The sequence below is a fragment of the Lissotriton helveticus genome, chromosome 2_1 (assembly GCF_964261635.1).
Source record: "Lissotriton helveticus chromosome 2_1, aLisHel1.1, whole genome shotgun sequence".
Taxonomy (NCBI): Eukaryota; Metazoa; Chordata; class Amphibia; order Caudata; family Salamandridae; genus Lissotriton; species Lissotriton helveticus.
The window spans coordinates 840,140,340-840,159,123 of record NC_136059.1 but is presented as its reverse complement, the minus strand read 5'-3'; the positions used below and the strand labels follow the sequence as shown (position 1 = coordinate 840,159,123).

General features: G+C 44.4%; 1 protein-coding gene across 1 annotated transcript in view; it reads right to left on the bottom strand.

Moving 5' to 3' along the window:
- Positions 1–18,784, bottom strand: part of SRFBP1 (serum response factor binding protein 1) — a 271,124-nt gene that overhangs the window by 178,779 nt on the left and 73,561 nt on the right. Inside the window, exons 2-3 of the mRNA XM_078675562.1 lie at positions 2,767–2,855; positions 110–182 (exon numbers count right to left, since the gene is read on the bottom strand). Of these exons, the coding sequence (XP_078531688.1) occupies positions 110–182; positions 2,767–2,855 (162 nt within the window). The remainder of the gene's footprint in view (positions 1–109; positions 183–2,766; positions 2,856–18,784) is intronic.

The window sequence follows — 18,784 nt, the reverse complement described above, 5'->3', positions numbered from 1 at the left end:
AACATCAGCCTATGAAGCAATAAGTATTCCCAAACAATATACATTTTGAAATGAGACAGATTAGAAAATAGGTTGCTAGAAATGCTTGAAAAAACAATTTTTGAAATACCTTCATGGCATGAATTTCTTCCAGTAGCCTTTGAGCTCGTCTTTGATTTCTAAGTATATCTTCCTGGGTTCCCCTGAAAACAATATTTAATTTATTTTATGTACTTAATCTTAATAATGTGACTCTACAAACATATAGTTTTATAATGTGAATATGCGAACATACTTTGTAAAAGTAAATCTGAATGTACAACTCCATGGATTGATATTCAAATATGCAACCATCATTTTCAAGCAACTTATAGTCACACACTGCAATTAATTGGAAACCAAAATCATACAGGTAACAAAAAAGTGATGGTAGGATAAGGGAAATGTTTTGAATAGGGCTTCTCAACCATTCAGTATTCCTTTCTGATAGCATAACTACACAACTGTGAAAAATGACCTCGTATATCATAATAAAGAAGTCCCACATGAAGTTTGAGACACCATCTACTAGGCACAGAAACAGTTAAATAATGTATTCTATCTCAATGAGGTACACTTTAGGTCCTTCGGCACAGCAGGACTGTCTGCACTGTAGGCGCAAGCAAACTAAAAAAAACTTTGGACTAGAATGCCACACAGAACAATTCCCTGCTGTTACAGAGCATTGGCTCAAGCATTCCCATCTACCCACCCACTTTTTATTGTGTATCTGTTAAACTTTTATATGTGTTGTACAATCCAGCACTGGATTTCTACAGCTGTTTTTTCAATATAATGTATGTTACACTGGCATCTGATGCAGTGCACCAAATTATTGGATAACAATTCACATGTCCTTTGAAATTCAAATACGTTTTGTTTTTGTAATGGTACAGGCTACCACCATTAAAACAAGTGCTCAATGGGATTAAATCCCACCGATTAGCCTGTGCGCTCTCTGCTGATTTTTCTCGTTGTGTAAGAAAAAACCAGTTTCTGAGTTTTTGTTTGCTGTTTTTAAAGTAGATAGTGGTTTTCAACATAAAAGTTTCTAGGGTACAGTGCCACTTGCTCAGAATCCATTTGCGCATAGGTGTACTGAAAGTCCCAAAACATTATCACACAGACCATTATGTGATAATTATGTTTTTAACTTGATAGAGTCTCCCACTTGTAGTACCATGCTCTTGATGGAAAATATCATATTGATCTTTGGGGCTACCCTGGGGTCAGCCAAATGTCGACACAGAATCTTGGCTTGTACAAATTTGTCAATCTTCTCTCAACACTTGCATCTCAGTGTATGAAGCATGACATGTGGCAGATTACTCTTAATGTTTCTCACATTGTTTCTTTCTGTAGTTTGAGTACAGATGTGAACAGCAAACCCAGCATGTTATATTTTCCAAATTAAAAAAAAGTGAATTACAAGTTAATCATATTTCATTATGAAGCTAGACCAATGCTCAAGCGACTGAGAAAGTACCAATGCCAAATGAGAAATATATCAATAATTATTTTTAAAAGCACCAAATGGGCCAATAAAGTATTAAAAGGAGAGAAGACAGACTGTTCCTCAAAAGCTACCACAAATAAATTAGACATGTTTGGGTCAACTGAGGCGCCCTTAATGCTTCCTTCATTTTCAAAAGTACTAACTTTTCTGACTGCTGATCTTGCAGATTCAACAAGGAACTCAATGGGTTTCCCAGGCCTTTCATTATAGTCCTGCTAGTCGCTATCGTTTGTGTTAGATCTGAAAAGTCAACTGTTGTTTTGCCATTTACCTCAATTACATTAGCAAATTAGTTGTTTATCACAGTATAAAATCTGTTGTTCTCAGATCAAACTAATATTGTATTGCATAAAGTGTGCATATTTCAGTTGCAAATGTTAGCACAAGTACTCATTTTGTATATTTATATATGAACCTCAATGATTTGAACTTTACATTTGTACACATATTCAGAACATAAAATACTACGGGAATATTGCTAGCTCTGTACTCTATCATTACGAATAGTCTATTAAATTGTATTTAACGAATGTTCCTTAAGTTAAACCTTTGGTATGGTCCATTTCACCTTTTTGGCCTCTGGATGCAAACAATGTATTTATAAAATATTCTTTTTCAGTTAGAGGACTGATTTCCTGGAATTTAGGCAGAATGTTGTTTTAGGTAGATTTAAAGAAAATCATGATGCAAATAATCATGTCTTAAAGTTGTCATCATATGCTAAGCAAACCTAAGATATTTATCCTTAAGACACCACAATAGAAATACTGCTTTGAAACACTACTACAATGAAAGACCGTCAATAACAAGTGCACAAACTATGTCACGCTTTTGAAAGAATATCAAGAAAACAAGTAAAGCGTCACTAACAATTGCCTTGAAAGGAAGGAATGATCTGAGCTGAACAATATGTTTTTCCAAAAAGAAAAGCTATTTTCAAACCTAGATTGCACAAGAAAGATATTACTCCGATTTGCCAACAATTTGTTTGAATTGAATACTTTCAAATTGGTTTTAAGGATTTCTTTCAGAATTTCCATGTGAAAGTGTTTCAGTTTCAAAATGAGATCATCTAAATCAAAAACTGTTTACTAATCATAAACGTAATTGCATGCTTCTAAAATATAACTGTCACATACAAACCTAATACTCTAATAAAATCACGTACTAATACTAACATAATGAAGCGAGTAAAATCAAAATATAAATATTTAATGAAAAATATGACCAACTTTTTTGATTTCAGTTTGGCAAGATGCCGTGTGAGCTTGCGGATGGTAAGAACTCTGATCTTCTTCACTTCTTTCCTCATTTTCACGACCTATTAGAAGGAAAAACAATAATAAATACATTTTTGAAATGTAATTAGTTTTACACCTTAATGAGCAAAATTGTTGACTGACAGGTTAATTGTCTTTATTCATACAACAATCTTAAAATGCTAATGTGATTATTGGTTTGCTTACAGATTAACCAAAATGATATCAAGTGCAGGTAATTTGGTATGAGTTTACTTCTGTAAATGCTATTGCCAAATCCTTCACATCTAATTTTTATAGTGTTTTCCCTTTTTATTTTTTCTGTTTTTAGATTTGTATTAGCATTCTAAAAAGTTCATATGGGAACTTTTGTTATTAGTAAATATTGGACATGGTCCTTTCTGCAGGGTCACCCCAGATGTTTGTCTTTCCCTCCTTAAACAGTTTTTTGGGGCGTTAGGGCTCTGTGCACTTTACTCCTGTTAACCAGTGGTGCTCGTCCCTTTAAATGTGGTACAATTGGCATACACCTGATTGGTACATTTACTTTACTTTTTATGTCCCTAGTAAATTGTACTACATCTACCATGGGCCTGCAAATTAAATGCTACAAGTGGGCTTCAGCACTCATGCCACCCTTTAAAGTAGCCTTGTAAAACTGTCTCGGGCCTTCCACTGCAGTCCATAGTATAGTTTTAAACTGCCATTTTGACCTGCAAAATAAACCTTTTGCTATGCTTAAACCTTCCTTTTTAATAATTAAAAGTCACCCCTAAAGTAGGCCCTCAACACTAGTAGGGGGCATAATATTTAAAACGTAGAATATGTGGGTTTAATTTTTGCATGTCCTGGAAGTAAACTACTCTCCTTCATGGGTACATCAGGTGGTCTTACTGGGTGTCAGAGAGAACACTCTAGAAAACTGACAAAGAAGCTAACCTGCCTACAATCAGCTTGCTATTGACCAGTGAGGCTGTCTGCCAAGACGACTACTTCCACTGATCCATCAGTGATCCTGAGAGAGGAGATCAGGGAGAGGGGCACTCTCTTCCTTTTGTTCCTCATCATTGGCCATGAGAAAGCTCATGTCAGCCCTGTCAATAATTGCCTAACAGACAGTTCACAGGCAGGTCTGGGACAACTACAACTCTTTTAGGGACAGTTCCTCCTCCCCAACTGAGATTCACAACTGTCAAGGAATGATCAGTCCTGACATTGCTATCATTGCTCACCTGGTAAATCTGACCAAGTATGATCTGTTCAGGAGACCCAAGTTTCTCTGTCGCCATGGTGACACTGGCCTGTGTCCCTGTATGCCATAGCAGTTTGGCAACTAATGAGTGGCTGTTGTCTGTACTTGCCGGAGTTAGTGGGACTTACAAGTAAAATGGCATGTTCCATACCACAGTCACAGACAAGAAGAGCCTGAGTGGGTGTTCTGGCTAGACCAGAACCCACTTCAGAACTAAGGTTCACCCTACTAATCGCTTGGAGGCACTATCACTACTTGCACTGGTGCTAGGGGCATTTGTTGCTTTCAGAGCAGTAGTAGTAGCCTACTTGGTGCCAGATATAGAGCAATTGCCATCATTTTATCTATGGCCTTACACAGGTAACACAAAGGTTTCATGTTGGAGGAGAAAGATGTGTGGGACCCAGCTCCAGAGGAAGACATTTGGGGACATTGTGAAGACTCTTTCTTGTCTTTACCATTCTCCCCACCCTTCTCTTGGGGTTTAGAAGAATCTTACTTTTTCTGGTCACCACCACCATGAGACTTCTGCTTGATCCTGGTGTAGACCCAATTATCTGCCTTCTTTCTCAATTCTTGGGGAAAGGTCAGGTCAGAGTCCACCAGGTAGTGGTGCAGGTGCTGATTTTGACAGTTATTAAGGATGTGCCACCCGCACCAATACATTGTACAGTCCCTTATTGTCATGTACATTACTTCCATGAAGCCAGCCTTCCAGAGAGTTAATAGCACAGTCTACAAAATCTACCCAGTCTTGGGTGTGTGCCTTCTGTGTCTCTCTAAACTTAACCCTGTACTGTTCAGTGGTTAAACTAAACCACTCTATGAGGGCACTGTTAACGACTGAGTAATTGTCTGCATCTTCCTTCCTAACCGTGAGCAGTTCAGTTTGTCTCTACCTTTGTTAGCATAATAGAGCCACAGGATGGCGGCCCACTGCCCTTGGGGGACCGTCTGAACTTTACAGGCCTGCTTAAAAGCAGTGATCCATTTATGGATGTCATCCCCCCTCCTGATAAGGAGGGACGATCCTGCTCAGGTTCTTAGTATCAAATAAATGTTCCTTGACCCTAGGTTTTGCCACCATTAGACCCTAATCTCAAATTCTTCCTAGCCCTCTGAGCTTCCAGGGTCTCCTTGTTAAGGGATAACTGCTCCTTCTTGATCTTGAGCTTGGCTCTCTCAAGCTTGAGCCGGTGGTACTCCCTTTCCATTGAGTCTTCCCTCTGGCTAGAGATGGAGGTCCCTAAGGAGTGGTTGGAGGAGGCTGAATTAACAGAGGAGGAACTATACCTCCCCGGGACTCTTTGCACTCTCCCAGGGGGAATAGAGGGGGGATCTACCTCTACGGAGGCTCTTAAGAAAAGTAAGAGCGCTTGCAAACGCCTGGAAAGGGTACGGCGTAACAACTACAAGCTGCCAGACAAAATTGCCTAAAAACAGGCCCTTAAGGTGCACTATGGGAACGTGCGCGAGGGGAAAAAAACTTTTTCTAGCTGCTAAAATTGAACATGCAGGGAACAGATGCAAAGGGCTTTTCAATATTGTTAAGGACTTCTCTTACCCTAAAGCCGTTAGCAGCCCGTTTGTACCCAGTGAGGGATGGGCTTACCAGATGGCCTGTTTCTTCTATGACAAGATTAAGACCATACAAGACTCTTTTGCAGTCCAATCATCTGCAGTCGGAAGGGACAGAGTCATGCCTTGCCCAAGCCGGTGCAAGACAGGCCCCGCACTCACTCAGCCCCCCCCCCTATCATTGGATAAGTCATTGGCACTGATGAAAACCGTTAAATCCGGGTCACCCTCTGACCCATGTCCATCCAAAACTCTGGCAGCCATTGCCGACGTAATTAGTCCGGCAGTTAATGCAGTCCTGAATACAGCCCTCCAGGTGGGAGTAATGCCAGAGATCTGGAAAAAGGCTAAAACTCTCCCCCTTTTAAAAAAAACCACGGCTGATCCTGCGGTGGCCAGTAATTATAGACCAATTTCTCTACTACCATTCTTCTCTAAAGTCCTGGAGAGTTATGTTAATTCAGTGACCACTCATTATATTGAGTCCAACTTTCTCCTCCACCCTAGTCAATCGGGCTTTACGGCCAACTTTAGCACGGAGACAGCCCTCCTGGAAGTCGTGGAAACTATTAAAATCACTTTGGATAAGGGGAGCAGGGCGGCCCTGGTGCTGCTGGATCTCTCCGCGGCCTTCGATACCATGCCCCACAATGGAAATTTACAAAGGCTCCACGAGGGCGGGATCGGAGGTACGGTGTCAAAATGGCTTGATTCCTTTCTGAATAACCGTCAACAAATCATTTGGTGACCGCCTTTTTCGGCCCCTATTCCCCTGATGAATGTGGGGATTTTCAGGGCTCAATTCTTAGCCCCACTTTGTTTAATATTTATATGGCGCCTCTAGCGCAGCTCGCGGAGAACTATGGGGGTAAGATAGTGTCATACGCTGATGACACACAATTGTTGTTCACCTGCGGGAAGAGCTCAGAATTTAACAGTGAAGAAATTAACACCTGCTTATCTGAGGTTTTCCACTGGCTTAGGATAAATGAACTGAAGTGTAACCCGGAGAAGTCAGAAATAATGTTTTTTGGCTCTCGGTCATGTGACCTCTGGCATCATTGGTGGCCGCAGGACATGTCGCCTCCCACTTCTGCTGTCCAGATGGAAAAAAATTGGGAGTTAAATTTAATGACTCTCGCTCAATGAAGGCCCAAATTCAAGCAGTGGCGGGGACCTGCTTTGGGATGCTGAGGATACTAAGGAACTTTCAGCCTCCTCTCCCGGTCCCCCACCGGAAGACAATAGTCCAAGCCTTGGTGGTGTTGAGTTTGAATTACGCTAACGCTCTGTATCTCGGCCTTCCTGAATTTCTGATTGTGCGCCTCCAGGTGGTCCAAAATATGGCGGCACGAGCAATCTTCTTGTTTGGGCCGAGAACCCACATCACACCTCTTTTAGCCTCTTTGCACTGGCTACCTATTAAGAAACGGATCGCCTTTAAATCATTGGTGCTGGTTTTTAAGGCCTTCCATAAAATTGGCGCCCCATACCTTGGGGATAGACTGCAACACTATATTCCGTGTCGAACTCTGAGGTCATCGGCTTAGTCTCAGATCATCAACCCTCATATTCAACTTTCTCTGAGAGGCGGCAGATCATTCCAAGTGTTGGCTTCTCTCCTCTGGAATTGCTTGCCTCCTGCGTTGAGGAAATCCCAGGATCTCATCACCTTCAGACAGAAATTAAAAACCTGGCTGTTTCAACAGCAGCCTTAAACTAGAGCTCGTTGGGTGTATTCTGTGGTGGGTCTTTTTGTTCTTAGCGCCGGGAGTAGCCGCGCGCTTAATAAATACCTGCTAACATAACATAACAGGGACACCCCTCTGTTCCCCCAGGGAATAGAACTGATGGATCAGAGTTCACCAGTAAGGGGTCTTCAGACTCCTCCTGGTCAGGCTCGGAATTGTTGTCATTGGGTTGAGCAACCCCTGACCCTTCTTCTTGGGCCTCACCCAACCCAAAGTTATCCTGTCCCTCTGGACTCTCAGGATTCTAGAGGTTGATGGAGCGAGATTTAGAAATATATTTATTTCAACTCGCAAAGTTAAACTTCCATAATATAAGTAATCATACTAACATGATTAAAGTGAATTTTTATTAACCAACCTAGAGTAAAATTGCAAATCATTACACGCGGGAAACTAATGTGTGCTCATATTTGTGCTTTATGTTGCAAATGCATGTGTGTGTAAAATAATAAACTAATTTTGTCTATCGACTTTGTCAGAATTAAATGCGGCTGTTTTATAATGGCATGTGCTTATTTCTGTGTGCTCATGTTTTGTTTTCTGTCTTAAATGTTGCACGAATCTGTTTGTTGCTTCATTTGCTTCTGCTAGGTAACATAGATTAATGGGTTAATAATTAGCAAAGGTGGGTGGGTAACAGAATGATTTCTAATTCTTGCATTCATTATTCTTTTGTGTTTGTTTGAATACTAGTTACTGAGAAAAAGGCTTGAGGCCTAGCACGTCTTTAAAATGGTGATTGGCGAAGCCCTGCTCAGAAAAAGCAAGAGCCCAGTGTGGAAAGTTTTTGTCGTGTTTAAAAAAGAATGCAAGTTTAATTGAACGATGAACTATTCGTGCTCTTGGCCGGACTAAGCCAAGGTCGGAAACCGGCAGAGAGATTGTCAAGCTAAGGAAGTCACGGATTGACTATTACAAATGTTTCAAATTGGAGGAAGCTGCGTGACTTGAAAATAAGGGACAACAGACTCTAAGAGAGAGTCGGAACTGGGCTTCGAAAATGCGATGACATTATGTGGTCTGAGGTTTGTCAGCCAATCAGAATTTAGAATGGCAGGGAAAAGTATTCATTTTAGTTAGATTAGTTAGAGAAAAAAGGTATAAAAACTGACCCCTTGGGAGGGAGGGCGCGCTTGCTGCTCATCTTCTCCTGTGACCTGTTAGACGTGACGTGCTGACGGACTTTCTTTGGAGCACGTAAGGATTAATAGGGCTAAATGACTTTTACTTTATTCTTTTAGGTGAAGTGAGTTTTAGACAGGGAAGTTAGGGTTTAGGTGATGGAAAACTGTTTATTCCTCTTTAATCATGCTAATTGATTTTGCTTGAAACTATTTTGCCAATCCTCAAATAATGCTGCTATAATAAAAAGGTTCTAATAAAATGCACTTTCCTTGAATAAATAGTTAATAAATAAGATTCTGAAAAGACAAGCTGGCCTTGTTATTTCGCAGTCGTTACCATCAGCAGATCCATTTGCCTAAGTGGCTTAATTAAATTCAAAGTTTTACAAAAATTATGGTAAATTCGTTAGATTGCAGTTGTATATAAATGTGTATATATTTTATGAATAGGTTTTATTAATTAGGTCACATGATTCAGTTGCTCAAAAATATGTTCCGTTGGTTTATGGGCCTTATGAGTGTTTTATGATTAATGGTGAGTATTGTGGAGTTGGGTAGCGTTGCTTATGACATATTTTCTATAGGGGCGCTGGATCAAGGTCATACTGCAGGAGCGTCACTACTAGTTGCTCTGTGTTATGGCTGCTACCTGGCTTTATCTTCCTGGATGAAGTGTCTTAAGTTCCTGGAACTCAAGACAACTGTATCTGGAGGGTTGAGACCCACTGGCTTCCACAACTAAAGACATGGTGACTAGGTGTGGTGTTGCACCTACCTACCCCTAGTGAAAACTAAACTTCCAAAGATTGGAGAAAGGGTTGTGGTAGACCCTTAAATACCAATTCAAAAGGTTAAGCAGAACGTACTAAATCACAAAAAGTATTTATATGTGCCAATGCTAGTGATGGTTTTTAAACTAACCAACACCTATATTTAATGGTAAAAAAGCAGGCTAAAATCCCACCGCTGCCACTCATCTAGGAAGCTGACTTAGTATATAGTGCACACTTATTTAAATTATGCACCTTGCACTAATACAGGTAACCCTTTTGGTGATTTCAGTGGTGTTTAATAACCATAGAAAGATCTCAAAGTGGTAACTGTGGAGAGCAGCCTACAGGCTTATCTTGAAGACGTGTTAAGCAACTGGTTTTACCAGTTTAACCTTAGGGTGCAAGTTAAATGAAAGAGAACCACAGTGTGTGTGTGTGTATGTGTGTATGTATGTATGTATGTATGTATGTATGTATGTATGTATGTATGTATATATATATATACTTCTATTTATTACACAACGCTCACTAAATCATTGGTATAGCTCCTACTCGGAGATATCAACACAGATGCACAATATTACTTCAATTGTAATAGGGTAAGTAGCACAAAATACAGTGGTCACCAGGGGGGGAGACCAAATCATAAATTAAGAAAGTGGAATGTGAATTGCAGAAGATGACAGGACTTGGACCAGAAGACCCAGAGGAGCCGGGGACACAAGGAACCACCCAAGGTAAATACCCAGGAACCCCACAGAGGCTGTGTGCAGAGTGGGAACACAGTCGCATGTCCAATGGAAGTCAATAGAGAAGTCGCGGTTGCAGTTTTGCTGAATAAGGACCGTTCCCTGGGGACCCCGAAGAATTTCCTAGCAGAATGGAAGGTTGGAGAGCCACTCCACCCATGGATACCCTGGAGACCAGGTTACCTACACCAGGGAAGCCAGGTGCATAGGGGTGAAGAGACGTTGAAAACCTCCGTAGACAACAGAGGAAGACTTGGAGAAAAGTGCCTCTGGAGAAGAAGGTGAAGAAGTCTAGTGAAACTCAAGAGTGGATTCTGGAAGTGAAGAACCTGCAAGCAGAGGGGAAACTCAGGAGTGACCAGTAGGCATGGAAGACCAATGCCCACCAATGTTGGACAGTTCAGAGGAGTTGACAGTGTCCTTATTGCTGCAGCTGTGAGGTCCAGGCGATGCTGAGGAAGACCAGGAGCCGTGCACGAGCTGTCCCACATCAGATGTTGGTTACTAGGTGGTTGGTGTCTGGCGGGAGCACCAACAATCCTTGGTAGCCACAACTGGCGTGGAGAAAGTAGACGGAGCAGTGTTAGGACCAGCAAGGTCCAAGGGACTCACCAACAGCAGGAGAGTCAGAGCAGGCCTGAGCAAGCAGATGAGCCCACTGAAGCAGGAGAAGAACCACAGGCCGAAGGCATAGGAGTCACAAGAGGACCTCGAGCAGCTCACCAAGAAGGAATGCCCACGGTGCAGAGGAAGCGGTGAGATCGCTGTACTTGGCAGGAAGAGATTCTGGAGGCTGGATCTTCTTGTAGCCTGAAGATCTCTGGAGTGCAGAGCCAACAAGCCTTCGCAACAAAAAGTTGACACAGTGGACAGGGATTTGGTCCTAGCGGTATCAACAAGGGATACTGGCCTCAAAACTGCAGAGAGGAGATGTCAGGCCTTGAGGGAGTTGCAGAACCACCACCTGTGTTGCTGAGCCTTTGAAAGTCCATGGGATGTCAGGAGCAGCAGACTGTTCAGCTTCGCTGCGGTGCCTGCAGACAGGGGAGTGACTCCTTCACTCCCAGGGAGATTACTTTGGGTGTCCTTGATTCCCACAGGTGTGGTGAAGATCCTGGAAGAAGCACAGACATAGACGAAGAAGAAGACCAACAGACCAGCGAGACCAGGAGCAGCAGGAGACTGCCTTGGTTTAGTCTTGGTTACAGGCGAAGTCTAGCGAAGTCCAAGTGAACCAGAAGGTCTAAGAGTGACGTGGTTTCAGTCTCGAGTCTTGTCCCACAACAAATCTGAGGACCCACCCACAGGTAAGTCCTTACGTACCCTAAGGGAAGGGTTGGAACAATTCAAGGGTCCCTCCCAGAGGGGGGGGCTGTACATAGGGGAGGATACTCCCATGTCCTTTTCCAGTTTTGTGCCAGAGCGGGAGCAAAGGGCTCCCTGAACTGGCTCAAATCTGAGTATGCAAGGAGGGCACCTAATGTGCCCTTCAAAGCAGTCTGGTCGCACTGTCAAGCACCCAATACATTAAGTCCAATACATTAAGTCCTGTCTGGGAGGTGGTCACACCTCCTTGCGACAGGAAACGTATTGTTCTACCTTCCCCTGCTTGGCTCAGCAGCAGGAGGGCAGAATAGTGTCTGTGGTCGGCAGCAGCACTAGCTTGCTGTCAGCCCTAAAAGTCTGTAACCAGGAGTACAGGGGGCCCAAGGGAGTCCCCCAGTACATGTGATCATACTTCCAACACTGGAATAGGTGTTGGGGTGTGATTCCAACATGTTTGATACCAAACATGACCGGGTTCGGTGCAGCCACTATATAGTTAGACATCTCTTATGAGTGATGTCCACTTTATGTATTAAAATGGCTTACCGCACTTACAAAGTCTGGAGAATCAACTTTTGAAGTTTGTATGGGTGTCCTGCTCATGCAGGGGCACCCTCCCACTTATAATCAGGCCCCCTGCCCTCAGGACTGAAGAGCCTGCCATAAGGGAGACTTACAGGTTTTAAGTGAAGTAACCTCAGATATAAGGAAACTAATATCTGTTGTGAGAGGTGCAAGCACCAACTCACACAGGCTGCAATGGCAGGCCTGTAGCCACAGTTTAAGTGGACTCCTACGGGTGGGAGAATACAAGCTGCAGCCCATGGGAGACCCCTGGTGTACCCATCCCCTGAGTACCTTAGTACCATATACTAGGGATTTGCAAGGGTACACCAGTAGCCAACTGTGGATGTAGAGAAGTACTTACCATGGTCAATTTAGGGAGAAGGCAGTGACTGGGGTCCTGATCAGCAGGATCCCAGTCAGACTAGGTCAAAAACATGATGACACCAGAAAGTAGGGGTAACCATGAAAGCAGATCGTACTTTCACACAGATATTCAAATAAGTCGTCCACTTATTTGAATTGTAATTTAAAATCCTCTTTAATGGTAGTCTCAGGGGTCTCGGCATCCCTCTCTGGGTGCTTACTTCCTGGGCAGTTGAAGTCCGGAATGGACTTTACATCTCTGTGTAGGTTGCAGGGGGTCCAGGACCCCATGTATTGGCCTCCCCATAGGCACCCGGATGGGCACCATCTTCACCAATCACAACCCTGCCATTGTAGCATTGTGATTGGCTTAGGGGAGGGGAGGGAGGCTGCCTCCTTCCTGTTCCTGTCGGAGGCAGGAGAGCAGGAAAGCAGCAGGAAAATGCAGAGGTGGCGTGGGACCTGTAAGGTAAGGTTTTAATTTTATTTTTTAAATGCCGCCCAATGTCAGGGAAAGAGTCAAAATCACTGTTCTCTTTGCCGTCCATGCAAAAATTCTCACCATCATATTAAGGGGCAAAATCATCCACATCATCAGTCATCACCAAATTCGGGCTGCTTTTGGTCAGACTCTTATCTGACAATTGTTGGAGCACTTGTGTGCGGCTCTGTGGTAAAAGCAGGGTATTATCAGTCAGAGCATATAGGGGCCATACGTGTAGGGACTGAGCACTAACGCAGCTTTGGCTGAAGTCGATCTGACTTGGCTGAGACAGAACTTTGGAATCGAAGTCCTCCTCTGGTGTGAGTGGCTACTGTGCTTGCATCAACATAACAGGAATTGGCCAGGCGTGGACTTTGCTACGGAGTTGAAGCGGACCGTGAAGCGGGTGCAGGAGGCACAGACAGCCCAGAGGACGAACCCACAGATCCATAGGGTCCAAGGCCCGCTAGAGGGGACCCGCTTGCAGGTGCCTCCAATATTTTCTCAGTCTGCTGTGGCATCGCCAATCGACCCGGGATGTTATAGTACATGGAAATCCGCTGTGGGATCTGCTCCTCAGTAGGGGACCGGTAGCGAGACTGTGGGGCACCTTGACATCCTAGTGACTTCTCAGGCAAAATGGCGAGATTTGGAAGAGGCACACATGGACTTCTTGTATTTCTTTAGAAGTTGTGACTTACCTGAAGACTTGGATTGCGATGAGAACCTATCGCGAGAACAGGAGTGGGTCAGTATCCTCGGCTTCGAGCTGGAGTAGCCCATACGCAACTTCCATCAGTGCTCGGCAATGTATAGTTTGCTCCACTTTCCCAGTTTTCCGTTGGTTACATCAGGGCACAAGCAGAGACGCCGCCCTACCCCAAACACTATAGCCTCACCTTAATGGGATCTGTCACAGACATATACCTACATGGCTTAAACCCTGTAGTCTTAGGAGGGGAAATATTCCCTTGCACACTGGAAAAATATTTTTGATAGAAAAAGACTTCAACTGACGAGAAAAAATAGGAGTTGGCTCCAGATCCATATAAGAAGGTACAGAAAGAAAGAAACTGACCTCATCCATTTTTGGGGGAGCCTATGTGCGACTCCATTGTCACTTCCAGGGCGGAGCGAAGGATACGTAGCAGCACAATGCCACCTACTGGCATGAAGGGGCTATGCTGAAAAGTCTTCTGGACCCGGTCTGGCGCATGGGGATATTATAAAAGGTGAGGCATTTGCGATTAAAAGTACACTTCAGAAAATCTTTTTTGTGCATAGAGAAATTATTTTACATAGTTTTTTTGCTCCTTGCCCTACAGCTCCATCCATTTTAATATTGTTTCCGGTCTATTCCCACTCTGGAAATACATTTAATACTACCCTTGCTGGGAGTAAATCTGCATGTGAGTCCAGGATCTATCTGGTAACGGTTGATGAATTCCCATATACTTAATTGCTTGTGGCCATTCACAAACTTTTAGATATGGATTCACCCAGGAAAGACCACAAATACGCCCTTATTATCAGATTTGTGAGTCTAAAAATGTCACCAACTACCCTAGAAGAATATCTGCATCGGAAGGCCCAAATTCTAAAGACTAAAGCAATCCATTGCAGATTCTTGGACTGAGCAATGGGACGTAACCCTTGCAGATGCTGTTGTGCACCTAAACTGGTTGTTGGTGTACAAGCGTAAGCGTGTGCTTTTGGTTTGTGTTACTACCCGTTGCTATAAAGGGCATTTCTCATTGCTTTCTATCCCAGGTGTGGCCGAGGCAGCTGAATGGCACTAATAAAATCTGCAATGTGGAACCTTATAAGCATATTACAAGTCGCAGAGTTCTGTGACTAAACAGAAGACAGTGGGCGAAGGCAGAGTTCCTTTTTGATGGTCATGGAACTCCGAGGTAACTCGTAATATCGTTTAAACATACGGCAGAAGGTATTTTATTCCTTATAGTACATGGGTATAAATCCCACAACCTGCTTAATTATTGGGGTTTTGTTTTCAAAGGAAAGAAATTGTATATGTGTATAGGTGTGGTCATAAAAAATACAAGCAGAATTGGTAGTGCATAATTGAACGAACCAAAAAGCCTTTAGCAAACTAGCAAATGCTACACCTCAGAATATATAGACACATGCAAATAGATTCTATATTTCTTGGAATTACATCTACCATGCAAAAAAATAAACATGTTGCCATCAATATCTCCTTTCTGCTGGCTGATCTCTGTCCATTTTAGAAAGCAGATCAGAAGAAGGAAAAGCAGCTTTTGTTTTTGTTTTTAAACTGCAGCTAAAATTATGCATTGTGACTTGCCTTTCAACTTGGCGGCAGTAGTAGCAGACATTATGACATCAAAATTCAACTGTAATACGGAAATCAGAGATACCTATTTATTTATACATGGATTGGCTCTCACATATTACAATGACGAACAGCAGCACGCAGCTTTTGCTAAGCCATGACTCCTTTTCCAAGTCTGAGAAAACACCGAATATACTCAGTCAAAACAATGGAGAAAAAATATGACACACTGTCAAAAAGCAAAAAGTTATGAACACGTCACCATAGAGAATATTTTAGAAGAAGGCTAGAAAATATATTACGGCTCTTGCAGTTCGTGATGCCACGGGGCAATTTTAAAAACCTTTTTTACTTACACGTCAATTTGATGAAACTCATTATGCAAGGCCTCCCTTCACATTATTACACAATAGCACAGCACAGATGGTTTCGTAACAGCCTCTAGCCAGTCTACGTGGCTGACCACATGCACTCGGAGTAGGTCACATAGAGCTCAGAAGGGTCTGTCGGAGTGCGCTTCTGTACAGCGAAGCAAACGGATCATACAAATGCGCAAACCAGCTGCTGGATTACGGGGGAGTGCTTGATATATTCCCCCTTCAACAAAATGCTAGTGGAAAACAATGTGTGCAACCCGCTTATCGTCACTCGGGCTTCGTGCAGTGGTGATGTGGCAACTGCAGGCCCTTTAAAAACATCTGCTGGAAGGGTTCCCAGAAACTGTTCTTTGGAAAACTATCTGTAGTGTATGTTTGCTTCGGTGGTTTCACGGGCTCAGGGGAAGCTTTCACCTTCATGCCCTACACAGGTCTATAAAAATGTCAACAACACCCAAGCTTCTTTTCTGCAGCACTGCCATCAAGATATTAAACGTACAATTAAAGCCTTTACATTTCAACAAACCTTTCTCAGCTATTGGCTTGAAAAGTTAACAAGCATTGGCAAAGCCAATAGGTCTTGCTTTTGTGACCGCTGCACAGCTTCCTCGATGTTGTCGAACGTGGCTAAAGTGAAACAACAAGCATTTGTAATGCCATAGGTCTTGCACTTATGAGCGTTTGAGCTATTGAGCTATTGGCACAATAGATTAAAGTTTCGCAAATGCGAGACCTATGGCATTATCAATACTTTTTCTTGTAAAAGCACCCCATGTCGCGCTTTCACGTTAGTGGCAGCCGCACCCCTTTCTTTAGACGAGCCGCATCTAAAAAAAGGGTCGCGGTCGCCATTAACGTTAAAGCGTGTATTGGGGGCTTTTTTTGGTATAAGCGCCCCATGCCTCAGTTTTACTTTAATAGCAGCTGCAGACCTTACATTAGACGCGCCTCATCTAAAGAAAGAGGCGCAGCCTCCATTAACGTGAAAATGAGGCATGGGGTGCTTGTAAACAAAACAAAAAAGTTAATAAATAGAAAAAAAACATGCACCGCAAAATAACCAGAGGCACACTGTGGTGTGCTGTGCTATAAAAAAAAAAAGAAACAAGCATTTGCAATGCAATAGGTCTCGCAATAAGAAAGTTTGAGCTATTGGTCTTGTAGATGACAATATTTTTATTTATGTGTTGGTTTTGAAAATAGCTAAATGAATAGCTTTGTCATTTACAATGCCAATAGTTCTAACTTTCGCAAATGTGACACCTATAGCATTTGTAATGCAACATGTTTTGTATTTACGTGACTTAGATGTATTGATATTACAAATTACAATGGCTTTTAATTTTTTTAAATAATTAATACTTAAATAAAAGTGATTGTAATTTATAATGGCAATAGCTTAAACTTTTGTAAATAACTTTTGTGAAGATTATGTTCAGTGTATTTTATTGTGACGAAAATCCAAGAACAGAAGTGAAATATTAACATCTTTTTGTGACATTTGTAATAAAGCTTGAAACATTGAGAGAACATATTTGAACCAGTTGTTGTTGAATGGTTGCAGAGATTGATGATGTGATGGCGCGGAGTGATAATGTGGTGGTGCTGTGATGGTGCTGTGGTGGTGCTGAGTGGTGCTGTGGTGGTGCTGTGGTGGTGCTGTGGTGGTGCTGAGTGATGCTGGGGTGGTGCTGAGTGATGCTGGGGTGGTGCTGAGTGATGCTGGGGTGGTGCTGAGTGATGCTGGGGTGGTGCCGAGTGATGCTGGGGTGGTGCCGAGTGGTGCTGGGGTGGTGCCGAGTGGTGCTGGGGTGGTGCAGAGTGGTGCTGGGGTGGTGCAGAGTGGTGCTGGGGTGGTGCCGAGTGGTGCTGGGGTGGTGCCGAGTGGTGCTGGGGTGGTGCCGAGTGGTGCTGGGGTGGTGCCGAGTGGTGCTGGGGTGGTGCCGAGTGGTGCTGGGGTGGTGCCGAGTGGTGCTGGGGTGGTGCCGAGTGGTGCTGGGGTGGTGCCGAGTGGTGCTGGGGTGGTGCCGAGTGGTGCTGGGGTGGTGCCGAGTGGTGCTGGGGTGGTGCCGAGTGGTGCTGGGGTGGTGCCGAGTGGTGCTGGGGTGGTGCCGAGTGGTGCTGGGGTGGTGCCGAGTGGTGCTGGGGTGGTGCCGAGTGGTGCTGGGGTGGTGCCGAGTGGTGCTGGGGTGGTGCCGAGTGGTGCTGGGGTGGTGTCGAGTGGTGCTGGGGTGGTGTCGAGTGGTGCTGGGGTGGTGCCGAGTGGTGCTGGGGTGGTGCCGAGTGGTGCTGGGGTGGTGCCGAGTGGTGCTGGGGTGGTGCCGAGTGGTGCTGGGGTGGTGCCGAGTGGTGCTGGGGTGGTGCCGAGTGGTGCTGGGGTGGTGCCGAGTGGTGCTGGGGTGGTGCCGAGTGGTGCTGTGGTGGTGCGGAGTGATGCTGTGGTGGTGCGGAGTGATGCTGTGGTGGTGATGAGTGATGCTGTGGTGGCGTTGAGTGGTGCTGTGGTTGTGCTGTGGTGGCGTTGAGTGATGCTGTGGTTGTGCTGTGGTGGTGCTGAGTGATGCTGTGGTGGTGCTGAGTGATGCTGTGGTGGTGCTGAGTGATGCTGTGGTGGTGCTGAGTGATGCTGTGGTGGTGCTGAGTGATGCTGTGGTGGTGCTGAGTGATGCTGTGGTGGTGCTGAGTGATGCTGTGGTGGTGCTGAGTGATGCTGTGGTGGTGCTGAGTGATGCTGTGGTGGTGCTGAGTGATGCTGTGGTGGTGCTGAGTGATGCTGTGGTGGTGCTGAGTGATGTTGTGGTGGTGCTGAGTGGTGCTGTGGTGGCGCTGAGTGGTGCTGTGGTGGTGCTGAGTGATAATTTGGTGGCGCTGAGTGATAATGTGGTGGTGCTGAGTGATAATGTGGTGGTGCTGAGTGATGCTGGGCTAGCGCTGAGTGATGCTGGGCTAGCGCTGAGTGATGCTGGGCTAGCGCTGAGTGATGATGTGGTGATGCAGAGGGCAGAAAGGCACAAAAAGCGAATCTAACAGAGGGCAGAAGGTGGGCCAGGGGGTGAAGGGCTATTGCCATGGAGGTGAAGGGTGAGTGCCAAGGGGGCGAGTAGTGAATGCCAGGAGGGACATGGGTGAGTGTCAGGGAGGTGAAGGATATGTGCCAGGGAGGGGAAGTATGAGTACCAGAAGGGTCGAGGGTGAGTGTCAGGGAGGTGACAGTTGAGTGTCACGGAGAATTAATGCTGAGTGCCAGAGAGGGAGAAGGGTGAGTGTCAGGGGCGAGGAGTGACTGCCAGGGCAGAGGGGTGAAGGGCGAGTGCCAGGGAGGTGAGGGGT